Source organism: Sorex araneus, chromosome 1 (genome assembly GCF_027595985.1).
Source record: "Sorex araneus isolate mSorAra2 chromosome 1, mSorAra2.pri, whole genome shotgun sequence".
Taxonomy (NCBI): domain Eukaryota; kingdom Metazoa; phylum Chordata; class Mammalia; order Eulipotyphla; family Soricidae; genus Sorex; species Sorex araneus.
In genome coordinates, this window is record NC_073302.1 from 390,373,710 (window position 1) to 390,386,811 (window position 13,102).

General features: G+C 41.5%; 1 protein-coding gene across 1 annotated transcript; it reads right to left on the minus strand.

Moving 5' to 3' along the window:
• Positions 1-460: 460 nt before the first annotated feature.
• On the minus strand, positions 461-9,829 carry STEAP1 (STEAP family member 1). The gene is made up of 5 exons (XM_004602281.2): positions 9,781-9,829; positions 5,729-5,841; positions 3,513-4,025; positions 2,587-2,751; positions 461-777 (listed from the first exon to the last, which is right to left on the minus strand). Exons 2-5 carry the CDS (start codon positions 5,807-5,809, stop codon positions 520-522), a joined length of 1,017 nt encoding a protein of 338 aa, XP_004602338.1. The 5' UTR covers positions 5,810-5,841; positions 9,781-9,829; the 3' UTR covers positions 461-519.
• Between the last annotated feature and the right edge of the window lie 3,273 nt (positions 9,830-13,102).

Below are 13,102 nucleotides of genomic sequence, written 5' to 3' on the forward strand. Positions count from 1 at the left end.
GGCTCAGGGAACAATATGTAGTGCCAGAGGTAGAATCCAGGTTAAGCCATGTACAAGGCAAGTGCCCTACCCGCTGTACTACACAGCTCTGGCACTCTTTAAAATAAGGCATGTTATAATTAACCCATGTTCCCATCATCTAGAATCAATAATTACTACATTTTCTAATCTTTGTTTTATCTAGGCATTAAACTTCCAGATCCCAAACAGAACAGATAGTTTGTAAATAGGTATAAAAGATATAAATAGTATCTTCTAAAAATTTTTTAAAAATTCAATATACCATACCTGTATGATTTGAGAAAGGACACAGTTCAAGGCTTTTATATAGCAAATCAGATATTGTTATGCATAGCATTTCTAAGCACATAAAGTACTAAAGACTGTTTTTAACAATTGCAAGAAAATACACTCAGTTCATTAAGATCCTCAAGCATCTTTTTATTAAAGAAATATAGATTTGAAACGTTTATGGTTAAATCTATCAATATTGAACAAGTATGTAAATAAATAGTAATTCTATAAGTGAGAAGACATCTCAATCTTATTAACTTTGCTGACATCTTCCCAACCACGTCTGATCTTCAAAATCTTCTTCCTGAAGTACGGCAGGAACAGTATGGCTTTACCCATCAAGACGACAATTGGAAGGAAAACAGCTATCATAAAAGTTGGAGGTGTGCACCATATAAATTGACTTATATCTATCCATTTATCCCAGGCAAAAATCAATGCATGCAATGTGCCAAGGGTAAGGGCAACAATTCCCAGATTGCTCTGCAAAAGAAAACAAAGAGATTTGGTGAAGTCTACTTCAGTTTATTTTATTCTATCTCTTCTAGAACTAGTTTATTGCTTGGAAATATTTCTATTTGTGATCATATTCTTCTTGCATTTCTCAACTATGTCCATTCATATTTGCTCACCTTTTCATAATTCTCATTTCCCTCTGACTCCTTTGGATTGCATAGTAGCACCCAGGCTAAGCTGAGCAAATCCACTCCTCTCCTTTAAGTCTATGCCATTTGATAGCACTGCCTTCATTTTTCATTTTATAGTTATTTGTCTTTTGTGCAGTTGCCTTAAATCTGCCTACTGAGACATCTGAAAAGAGGTATTCTATTTTATAGGTTTTCTGAAGGATCAACAATTTGTGAATTTTAGGTACTCTAATATTGGTAGGCTGACTGAAGATTACTGCAAAAGTCAGTTTGACCTCAAAGATCTTAGTAATTAGGAAGTCAAATAACTAACTCTGATATATTGGCACATAGGTACTAAAGTGAACAAGCTTACTCTAGTGATAAAGTGGAAGATCAACAATTCTTTCTTGAACAAAACAGCAAATACACGTAAAAAATTTTCACGGCACCACCTAAGTGAAGATTCTTAAAAATAGTTTACTATTTTAGTTTTATACCTTCTAGATAACCCTTCTAGATAACTTTGGCTCCTGTCCATCTTTCATTGAAATGATAACTAGCTGCCAGAATGAGCCCCTCACAAGTATTCAGTGTTTTTAAATCTCCAATATGTTTAATTAAATAGCTAAATTTATATTTTCAGATATGGATCTTCAAGATAAATCATAATGGGGCTGGAGCGATAGCATAGTGGGTAGGGCATTTGCCTTGCATGCGGCTGACCCGGGTTCAGATTCCCAGCAGCCCATATGGTCCCCCCAGCACTGCCAGTAGTAATTCCTGAGTGCAGAGCCAGAAGTAACCCCTGTGCATTGCTGGGTGTGACCCCTAAATAAAGCAAAAAAAAAGAAAAAAAACCACTTAATCTGTATATTAACTCTTTTTGTTTGTTTCTTTGTTTTGGGGTCACATGTTACATGTCCATAAGGTTGAGTCTACAAAAGGTGTTTGGGAAATGTGGCATCACTTCTAAGCTGCACTGGAATAATTCAGATGAAGACACAGTATCTGTACCAGTCAGTGTCTGTTGAAGCATGTGTATGGACATGTATGACTGGGAATTTCCACAAATACCTACTCATAAAGTCTAAAGCTATGTAATTTTAAAAAATCTTGGCAGTGCTTAGGACTGTATGCTTTTCAATCTCAGACATGGATCCACTTGTATTCACAAGTACAGGTTAGAGTATAATCTCACAATTAGAGATTAGCCTCAGTAAATCTGAGAAATTGGAATGAATCCAAATTTTAGAAACTCAAGTAATTACACAAAATGTTACTTATAAAAAGCTCTCTTACACACACACACAAATGCATGCACACACATACATGGCACTTGATAGAATACTTCTGCATTAACATCACAAAACTGTTTAACTTAAAATGAAATCAGGGGACAAGCAAAATAACATTTTGAGGGCTTTCCTGTAATATCACATTTCTAGTTATTAGATGGATAACATATTGTATAAAGTTTCCAATACTATTGTTAGTTGACTGATATTTTTTACATGTCTACTAACAGGTGACAAAATGTATTGTAATTAGAACAAGTATGCGGACTTAAATTATCATGTTTAGATATGGTGAAGTAAATATATGTGATATTATAGGCACAAAAAATTCATGAGGCAAGTTTCTCCTTATTTTACAGCAGATTTACCTGAATATAGTCAAATTCTCTCCATGTCAAAGAGTCACTAACAGATGGAATAGATGTCACAGCCAAAAGAGCCAGTAATGCAAGTGCAATAATCCCAACAGATACATAAATTTCCATTCTCCAAACATCATCCTCAATCCAGGCATCTTCTCTATTTTGTTGGACCTACAATATGAAAAGATGAAAGACAAAATGCAAACAGTACTTTCCTGCCCTTCTTCATTCCTATGGTCAACTACAGAGGCCCCTATCATTGGAGTCTCCACACTTTATTTTGGGCCACACTCAGCAGTGCTCTGGCTATGCACTCAATGACCAGTCCTGGCCAGGCTTAGGGGACCACATAGGGGTTGGCGATCAAACCCTGGTGGGTCGCGTGCAAGGTGAGCCCCCTAACTGCTATACTATCTCTCAGCCTCCTCCATAAATTTATGACTTTGCTTTCATATTCCATTAAGGGGAGAACAGAAGAGCTATTCATCTCTGTCCTATAATATTCAATAGCTTGAACTACAATGTGCATATGTGGAAAATAGGCGTAAAATAAGAACAATCAGAATAATCAGTATTAAAAGGTAGTCTTGTGAGGGTAAGAGATTACTGAAACATGGCCCTATCTGAAAGGAAATACTTGTTCTGTAGCTAAAGTTGTTTACTATGGTCAGCTTGTAGAACATTCGTTATAAAAGTATGTGTGATGTAACCCAAACATGAAAGCTTGTAACTAATAGTGATTCAATAAAATTTAAAAAAAAGTATGTAACCTAGTCCCATGAAATTACACTACAACATAAAAAATACAGATTACTTTCTCAGTAAATGATTCTAATAGGGATTTGAGTATTGGTATTAAAACAACAAGGAGTACATTTGTTTGGTGCATTAGACATCTTAACTCAGTGATACTGTCAATACCATCATCTTACCTGTTTATACGCCCAATTTAGCAGCATGTATCTGTAGGATCGCCTCATTGGATAGGTCAAACTATAAATTGCATGCAGTACAGCAAAAAAAAAGCTGAGAAGCCCAAATTGCTTTCTTGTTAACATCCACTTATCCAACCAATTTGGAAATCTCTTATACTTGGTTCCATTACGAAGTTGTACAAGTGCCGCTATTACACCTGGCAAATAAACCAGTGCCAAGAGGGTGATGGAAACCATTGGCAAAACTTTGTTGATGACCAAGATTGGAATTCTATATAAATATTGTTTATGGAATTTCACGTAAGGGTAAATGACCTCTCTCATTACAGTATAAGCAAATGTCAGAAAGCCCACAACAACAGCAATTCTTAGTGGTATGGACCACATTGGAAAGAGCTCTTGTTCTTGTTGAAGTTCTGGAGGGCAATCATATTCATCAAAATGGGTTGTTTGTTGCAAGTCCAAAACCACAGGTCTTTTCAGCATGCCTGAGTCTCCTGAATCTTTATTCTATAAAAGAAAATAAAATAAACATCTTAGAATGAAGCAATAGGACTTCCCTATTTGTTTCCCTATTTTCCAATAGAATTTCAGACTCATAGGTCACTGCGCTCATCAGTCAAAGACACTGAGAACCATGCTTTTGGATACTGGAAAACTGGCGACTGCAGTCTGTGCAACATTGATCAAAGGCACTGTTAGTTATGTTGGGTTTCTTCAGTCATTAATTTCTCTTATTCATTTTACTTAAGTGAAATATGTGCTTCAGATAAATCCACTACAACTTGAACTATTGTGCTTCTAGAAGGCAAAAAAAAAATTAGAAAAATGCAACAGGAAGACAAAAATTTGGAGTGATAGTACAGCAGGTAGGGTGAGGTGAGTTTGATCTCTGGCATCCCATATAGTCCCCCAGCACTGCCAGGAGTAATTCCTGAGTCTAAAGCAAAGAGTAGCCTTTGCTGGGTGTGACTCCAAAACAATCCTAAAAAAAAAAAAAAAGAAAAAGAAAAAGAAAAAGAAAAACTCCCCTAAAAAAAAATAACAACCAACAAAAATTTAAAACATTTAAAATCAAGGGATCTTTGACAAAATAAAACTCAGAAGTTGCAAGTTATTTCCCTGATTGAAATAACCTGATATTCCAGCAAATAAAAGAAAGTTGTAAAAGATTTGTAAAAGATGAAGTCATGCTGTTAACATGTAATGATGTGGAGAGTATCACGCTGAGTCAGAGGGAGAGAGACAGACACAAACAGAAATGTTCCTTAGAAGCTTATCAGTGGGGTGAGAAGGTGGGATAGTTCAGGAAAGGGATCATAATGACAAAGATAGAGGGAAGTGATCACTCAGCACAAGACTAGGTGCTGAGGAGGTAAAGTGATCTGCATGATGTGCTACCAGTAACAGTATTGTTAACCAGTGCTTAAAATTAAGGTGGGAGCCAGGAGGATGGGAAGAAAATAGTGTCTGCCACAGAAGCAGGCAAGAGGACAGGATGTAAACTGGGGACATGTGGTGGAGGCAAGTGGATATTGGTGAAGGCTCTGGTGTTGGAACACTGTATGCCTGAAACTCAATGAGTAACTTTATAACTCTGAAATTCAATGATTCAACAAAAATATAGAGAAAATAACCTGAATATATATAAATTTCATGCTTAGAGGCTACTCTTGGTTTGGTACTTAGAGGACCATATGGTGCTAGAGATTGAATCTAGGTTCTTGCACCAGTCTGTTGAAGCATCTCTTCAGTCCACTTTTTAATTATTTTTTTTATTTAATTCTTAATTAATTCTTAATTCTTTACTTAATGATATCTTGATAATAATTTTGGTAAGCCTAAAACCAAAAATGCAGGCTTACAAAACAATATGGCATTTATGACTTGTTAAAAACCCAGAACTTCAGAAAGTTAGAAGTAATTAGAAGGGCCTTGGAGATGATCTGGTCTCTCTTATTCTACTGAGAAACCCAAACACAGTGACTTATTCAAGATGTTTCAGAAGTCCGTGACAGTCAATCAGGTGTTGCCTGTCTCAGATACAACACTGCCCTTCGCCCTCATAACAAGAATCACCTTCATAACAAGAATCAGCATGATCTCTGTACACTAGATTAGAAATCATTTCTGTAACCAGAAATTATAGGACAACATTTGAATTATATTGATACATTAAAATCCATCATATTATTAAAAATTTATCATTTTACCAAAGACTCATCATCTTCTAGACTTCTTCTGGGCTTCATTTCCCAATGTTCTTGGTTTGTGATGTTTTGTTTGCTCTCCATGGATTCTATATAGTAGGTATGGATTCAGCCACCTATGGGAAGAGAAATTAAGTATCTTCTTCAAGTTGCTATTTATGACTAAGGTACAATAGAACAATGTAAAAATGTTATGGATTTAAGAATTAGAGGTGGAAAATGTACAACTGAAATTTGGATGGTGGCCAATCCACTCATTCCCCCTTCCCCCCTTTTTTTGCTGGTTCCATAATCAGGAGGGTATGTACTCGTGGCTTGATGGTGTTTTGCATGGCTTTGGTTGTGGCACTAGCCAGGGGTCACACATGGCTGCAGTGCCCACGCAATCATAGTGCTTGCCAGGGCTCCATTCTTTAGAGATGGCACTTGTACATAGCTTGTGGTGGTGCTGAGGATACTCAACTGCTGGGTAGTGCCCAGGATCGAATAGTTAGTCACAAAGCAGACACTCTACCACTGAGTTACACCCCCAGGGTCTCTGATTTACACATCTAAACTAATTTTTTTTGTTGTTGTCCTAGGGTCCTACCTGATAGTCCTGGCTCTGCACTGAGGCCAGATATGGCAGGGTTCCAGGGACCATATGTGGTGCCAGGAGTGGAACCAAGTTGGCCAAGTGCATGGCAAAGTGCTCTAACCCCTGCACCATCACCTAGGCCCCCTCATCATAATCTTTTTTTGGGAGGCCACAATTGACAATGGTCAGGGGCTACTACTCCTGGCTCTGCACTCAGGGATTGTTCCTAGCAGGGCATGGGGGACCATATGGGGTGCTGGGGATCGAACTCTGGTCAGTTGTGTGCAGGCAAGTGTCCTACTGGCTGTACTGTTGCTCCAGCCCCACCCTCACCATAATCTTTAATCCTCAAACCAGCACCTTCAAGCAAAGAGAACCAAGAATGGTATGTCTATTATTTAAAGGGTCTGATGTTTCCTTTTATTTTAGAACCTCATTTATTTCAGGACCTCATTTAGAAGAAAGTCAATTTCTCTCAAAGGTAAATATAACTTGAAATGCTTTAATTTTGTGACTAACAATATTACCGATGGAGGCTGGAGTTAGCTGGTGCCAGATTATACATGCCCCATCTCCTGATCAACCCACAGGTTATCATTCAGGTTTGGTGTAACAATTTTTAGTAAGGGAAAACATACAATGCCATAATATTATTCATTGCTTTTAATAGCTCTAGAATTACATTCTGTATTTGTATTCTATGAAATTCAATGGGAAATCTCTGATAGAACAGAGATGTCAACATACATCTAAGAATTACCAAGAAAAGGAGAAATGAAACAAGAAAACATGGAAAGAATGGAGAGAGAGAGGAAAAAAGAAATATGGAAAGAAAGAACTTGTGGTTGGCAGTGGAGTGGGGGTAGGAGAGGAGGATGCAGTGCCAGGGATCAAACTCTAAGGTCTAGAGCTAGGCATGGCACTATCACTACCTAAACCTAGCCATGGTGGCAGAGCTTAAGCGGTTAGAACATCCCTAAGACCAGATTCTGAATTCTTCAGTTACATGTTTCATTTTTGCCCTTAACCTTAATTCAAGCTGGCGGTCCATTATTAGAATTTGAAATGGTTCTGAGTATAGCATACAGCAATCAACTGAGTTTTGAACTCTGATAGACACTGACAAGGAAAAAAAAGAATTAGGACTTCAGCTCAGTGCAATCAGGACCTAAGGCCAACTCTCCATTGAGATCTTCTAATTCTGTGAGTTGTGGGGCGGCAAAAATATTAACACGCAAACTAACAGTTATTCACCATTAATTTGTTAACTATGTTGTCCACAATGTTAAGCAGAGAGTACAAAGTTAGACAGTCTCAAGCTTCTGCTTTAAGCTTAGGAGAGAGGGCAGGCGAGGGAGCAACTAGCAGTGAATCCAGAAAGCTGATAAGACTTTCTTTCTTTTAAAAAAATTTGTAGCTCTGAGGCTTTTATTTTTTTTGCCACACCTAACCCTGCCCAGGGCTGAGTCCTGGCTCTAAGCTTCTAAAGAAGGGTAGGTGGGGCAAGGTGTGTAAGGCACATGCTGAAGCCCCTGTACTATCTCTCTGGTCAGAGCCATAAAAACTAGTAAGAACTGAAAATCAGTGTATTTAGTATATTTAGTTCACTTAAAATACTGGCCTTCTAGTAAATCCTTTAGCTTCACTACATTTTGGCCGCTATATAAAGGAAATGCTCCTTTGGGCGACTTAAAAGCATAATTCCTCAAAGAGTATGCCTTAATTTTTCCTTTATTGGCAGAGGAACTTAGGTAGAATATTATTTGGGTCATTGAGTTCAAATCCATCTCTTTAATAGCCACTAAGGAAGGCGATTTTGGTAGACTTTGAAAAACCGGTTTTATTTGGTGCCACCATGTTTCATAGCTTACAAAACCTGCAGCTCACAAATCCTGCAGCAGCAACCCAGAGCTCCATCTAAACTGTCATTCCATCCAATCTCCCCCTTCCATCCCCACCCCACCCGAAGCCCCACTTCATCTTTTTTTTTCCCTTTTTTTTGGGGGGGGGGTCACACCCAGTGATGCTCAGGGGTTACTCCTGGCTCTGCACTCAGGAATTACTCCTGGCGGTGCTTGGGGGACCATATGGGATGCCAGGAATTGAACTCAGGGGATTGAGCTCAGGTCGGTCTCATGCAAGATAAAAGCCCTACCCGCTGCACAATTGCTCCTGCTCAGAGCCCTGGTACAGGAAGGCTGAGGGTTCTCCTCTAGTTCTACTTGTGGGGCATCCAACAAGTTGGAAGCATTTGCTGAATGAGGCCACTACATTCACAATCTGGATGAAAAGCCAGATTGGCTTTGGAATGGGGGTACCCAGCCACCTCGGTATGGGAGGGAATTTAGGCTGCGGAGCAGAGCCAAAGCAAAGCCCAGAGCGGCAGGGAGCTTAACTGCACGGCTTACAGTCAACTTTGTGCCCCAAGCCAAGAAAATAAAATAGCAGTCAAGAAAAATATGTTGGTTTCCATAAGACATCAACCAGTATATTATTTCAAGTCTACGGTAAACCTTTTTCATTAAGCCGAACAACAGGAAAGCAGAGTGTTCAGAATTTGACCCAAATTTCTCTCTAACTCCCATCTCTGTTCAGAAGCAAAGCATATTTCAGATCTGATTGTTGTTTTCCTGTACCAGGAATGCTGACCTGATGTTCCTGTTAAATATTGACACAGCCCAACAGACTCAAGTTTTTGCAGGAGAGTAATGTGAGGAAACCCTTCCCCAGGAGGACACAATGCGAGTCGCTAGGTACTTGCAAATATCCACGTGCCTCTCAGCCAGATTTAACCCTGGGACGCAGAGATACAGTTGTAAGCCCGGCTGTTTTTAAATCATCGCTTCCTCTCCTGCCCCAGCGTTAACATTCTGCGCTGAAAGAGTACGAATGACCTTTCACTAAATGTCAAGACGTCGTGGGAAACATCCCCTCAACCCCCCGCGCCCCGCCTCCAACAAAAGTTGGAAACGTCTTTTCTGCCTTTTCTGCCTGTACACCCTCTCCAATGAATCTGCTCCTCGACTTAAATTAAAACCTCGACTATTTGGAGGGAAAACCACTTCGTACCCCAACACAGATAGGGAGAGGAGGGGAACTCCGGTCCCGAAGATTTTAAACAGGGAAAACTTCCTGTTACTAAGGAAACCAGCGGACAGCTGACCCGGCTGTAGGCAGCATCATTCATCCACGCGATGCGAGCCGCGAAGACTTGGCCAAGTTGGAAAAGTTGCCAGCAGCACCCATGTTAAGAACCAATGTCCTAATAACCCCCCACCCCCACCACCACTACCACAAGTCCCTGGGGAGTCCCGGGCCCCGGGCTCAGGGCCGAGCCACAGGGGCGCGGCGTGCGCTGGCTGGGCAGCCGGCCCCGGAGCGGCGCACAAGTGGCTTGCAGAGTTCTCGCCGGCTCCCCGCGGCCCCTGCTGCTGAGGCTGGGCGCCAGAGTTCAGAAAAACGGACTGAAGGTACTCACCGGTTCCCCGGCCCGACCGGCCGCGCACTCGGCTCGCAACGGCTGCCCGGCACTAGCGGTGGCACGCGACGCTCGCGCCTCTTAAGCGCGGAGCTCGGGGGCGTGACCCTGACCCCGCCCCCTCGCCGCGCGCGCGGGTGCAGCGCCACCTGCCGGTGCCGGGCGTCAGGGCGCCGTCAGCTTCGGAGCCGTTCCACCCCCGCCCCCACCCCCGCCCCCTCCCCGCCGCCCCAGAGCGCTGGAGAACTGCAATTTAGATGCTGCTCCCAGAATGGAGATCCTGGGGATCTTTTCAAGTCACCTTGGTTTTCATTTCTCGGCTTATTGATATGTTCCACGTCCGCTCGATGCAATGAGCAAGCATTTGTACACGTTTCTGTGTGTGTGTGTGTGTGTGTTTTGGTTGTTGTTAATTTGGGGGTCACACCTGGTGAGCTGAGAAGACACTAACATGCGGTGATAGTGGTGGTGGTGGTGGTGGGAGGACCAAGCCGTGTCAGGGATAAACTGTGGACCTTCTAGACCCCAAACATATGCTCCCGCCCTTTACGCCATCTCCCTGACCCCTGTGCAATTTTTTGCTTTGTTTTGGGGGCCACACTGGGTGATGCTCATGGGTTACTCCTGGTGGGCCCAGTGGACCACATGGGGTGCAGGGGTGGAACCCAGTTGGCCCTGTGCAAGGCAAACACCCTACCCGCTGCATTATTACTAGGGCCCTCATGTGCGATTCTTTGTAGCGTTGGTTCTCAAAATTTTAACGTGTAGTTAAAGCCTTAAGGCTCGTGCAGACACTAATTCATGAGTCCCACCAGGCATCCTGTCCTGTCCTTCCACGTTGGGGCCTGAGATCCTGCGTTTCCAGCAAGTTCCTGGGATGACTCTGCACTCGCAGATATCACACTGTTTTAAGATCTCCCTGGCTCATTTCTAATTTCACAGTGACTTTCCCAGCTGCCTGAGATGGACAACTGAGGACTAGGAATCCAAATCCAAACGTTGAGGGTCAGTGGACCCCTAAGGCGGCCAAACCTTGGAGTCCACACACGCATGACCAGCTGAGTGCTCCCTTCGTCTTTTCACCTCATTATTAAAGGGAACTCCCCACTCCCTCACCCCATCTAGGTCCAGCATTCAAGGGTGGGTTTGTTTGTTTGTTTGTTTGTTTTTGGGTCATACCCAGCGATGCTCAGGACTTGCTCCTGGTGTTGCTTGAGGGACCATATGGGATTCTGGGGATTGAACCCGAGTTGCCCCCCTGCAAGACAAACGCCCTATTGTTCCTGCCTCTCCTGGATGTTTTTTGGAAACGCTTTCCAATTGGCACTTAAAATCCTGTGAAAGGCAAGTTACCAGGGACTGAGGCCTGTGGTAGAAATAGAATCACACTTTTTATTTCTGGTGAAACTATGAAGAGAATAACTTATTTTTATTAAACTTAAAAATATTGAGCCTCTGTGATTTACAATACTGTTAATGATGCTTTCCCATGCACATAATTCCTAGGGCGAGAATAATTTTGAAAAGTTTTAGGGAAAAAATGAATCTCTGTGTAGCACAAATTATAGAGAATTAAAATGCATTTCTAAATGTGTTTTAAGCATTGTTGAGTGATTACAAATTTTATTATTTAACCGCTTATTTTCTTGATTTTGAGATCACACCTTGCTCGTGCTCAGGGCTTACTCCAGGCTCTGTGCTCAGGGATCACTCCTGATGGCTCACTCAGGGATCACACCTGGTGCTGGGGACCAAAACCCCATAGGCTGTGTGGAAGGCAACTCCCTTGTCTTGTACTTGTACTATCTTGTGCTATCTCTGTGGCCCCCTGATTTTGGAGTTTTAAAACAAAGCAATTTTTTTTTTTTTGGAACACACCCTGAGATGCTCAAGGGTTACTCAGGAATCACTCCTGTCCGGCTTGGGGGACCATATGGGTTGCTTGGGATTAAACCTGGTCTGGTTGGCTGTATGCAAGACAAACATTCTATCTGCTGTATTATCTCTCCAGCAGCTATCATCATCATCATCATCATCATCATCATCATCATCATCATCATCATCATCATCATTATTATTATTAAAAAGATTTAATAGAGTATGGTCGGAGAGATGTACAAGGTTAAGGAACTTGGCTTGCATGTGGCCAACCCAGGCTCAACTCCTCCTCCCCCCTAACATGTGGTCTTTCCTCCTTCCCCCAATCCAGAACACTGCCAGGCGTGATCCCTGAATACAGAGCAGCTACTAAATCCTGAGCACTGGGTGTAGTGCAAAAACAAACACAAAAGGATTTAGCAGATTAACCTAGGAAGGTTATTTTTTTATAACCTAGGAAGAGGTAGGTCAAATATGTTATCAGATTAAGATAAAACTGGCTATCAGATTAAGATAAAACTGCTATCCTTTTTTTTTTCTTTTTTGTGTCACACCCGGCGATGCACAGGGGTTACTCCTGGCTTTGCACTCAGGAATTACTCCTGGCGGTGCTCAGGGGACCATATGGGATGCTGGGATTCGAACCCGGGTTGGCCAGTTGGCCGCGTGCAAGGCAAATGCCCTACCCACTATGCTGTCCTCCAGCCCCAAAACTGCTATCCTTTTTGAGAAAACATTTAAAATTAAGCCTCCACTATTCCCCCCCTTTTATAATGACTTCCATACCTTTTTTTTTTTTTTTTAGCTTTTTGGGTCACACCCGGCAATACTCAGGGTTACGCCTGGCAATGCTCAGAATTACTCCTGGCTTTGCACTCAGTAATCACTCGTGGTAGTGCTTGGAGGACCTTATGGGATGCTGGGGATTGAACCCTGTTTGGCCGCATACAAGGCAAATGTCCTATCCGCTGTACTATGGTTCTGGTCCCACAACTTATATAATTCTTTCAAGAGATTTTCTGTTCACTATTTTAGTGCGATGGCTAAATATGATACATTTCAAAATAAACTGATTGAAATTTTGAGTTTGCTAATTAGACACAGATACTAAAAAAGCAATGCAATGAAAAAACACGGTATTAAAGAATTTTATTCAGTTATCAGAAGTTAGTATTGGATGAAATTTTTACTCTTTGGGTGATTTGGATTTGGATTTGTGATTTGGACATGAGATGAAGAAAACATATTTTTGAGAAGTACAAAGCAAAAACACTGGAAAATGCTCGGAGTCAGTCTCTGTTGAACATATTTTCCCAATCCAGCATGGTGTGTTGCAATCACAAATATTGAAAAGTAATTTGCTAGTTTTAATTTTACTTTTAAGAACCAAAGGATTAAAAGTTTTTTTTTTTCGTTTTGGATCACACTTGATGATGCACAGGGG

Coding starts and splice junctions, on each gene's coding strand:
- STEAP1 (XM_004602281.2), bottom strand. CDS start 5,809: ATGGAGAGCAAACAAAACATCACAAACCAAGAACATTGGGAAATGAAG. Junction 2,752..3,512: donor TAAATTGGGCGTATAAACAG/GTAAGATGATGG, acceptor TTCATATTGTAG/GTCCAACAAAATAGAGAAGA. Junction 778..2,586: donor GAGAATTTGACTATATTCAG/GTAAATCTGCTG, acceptor TTTCTTTTGCAG/AGCAATCTGGGAATTGTTGC.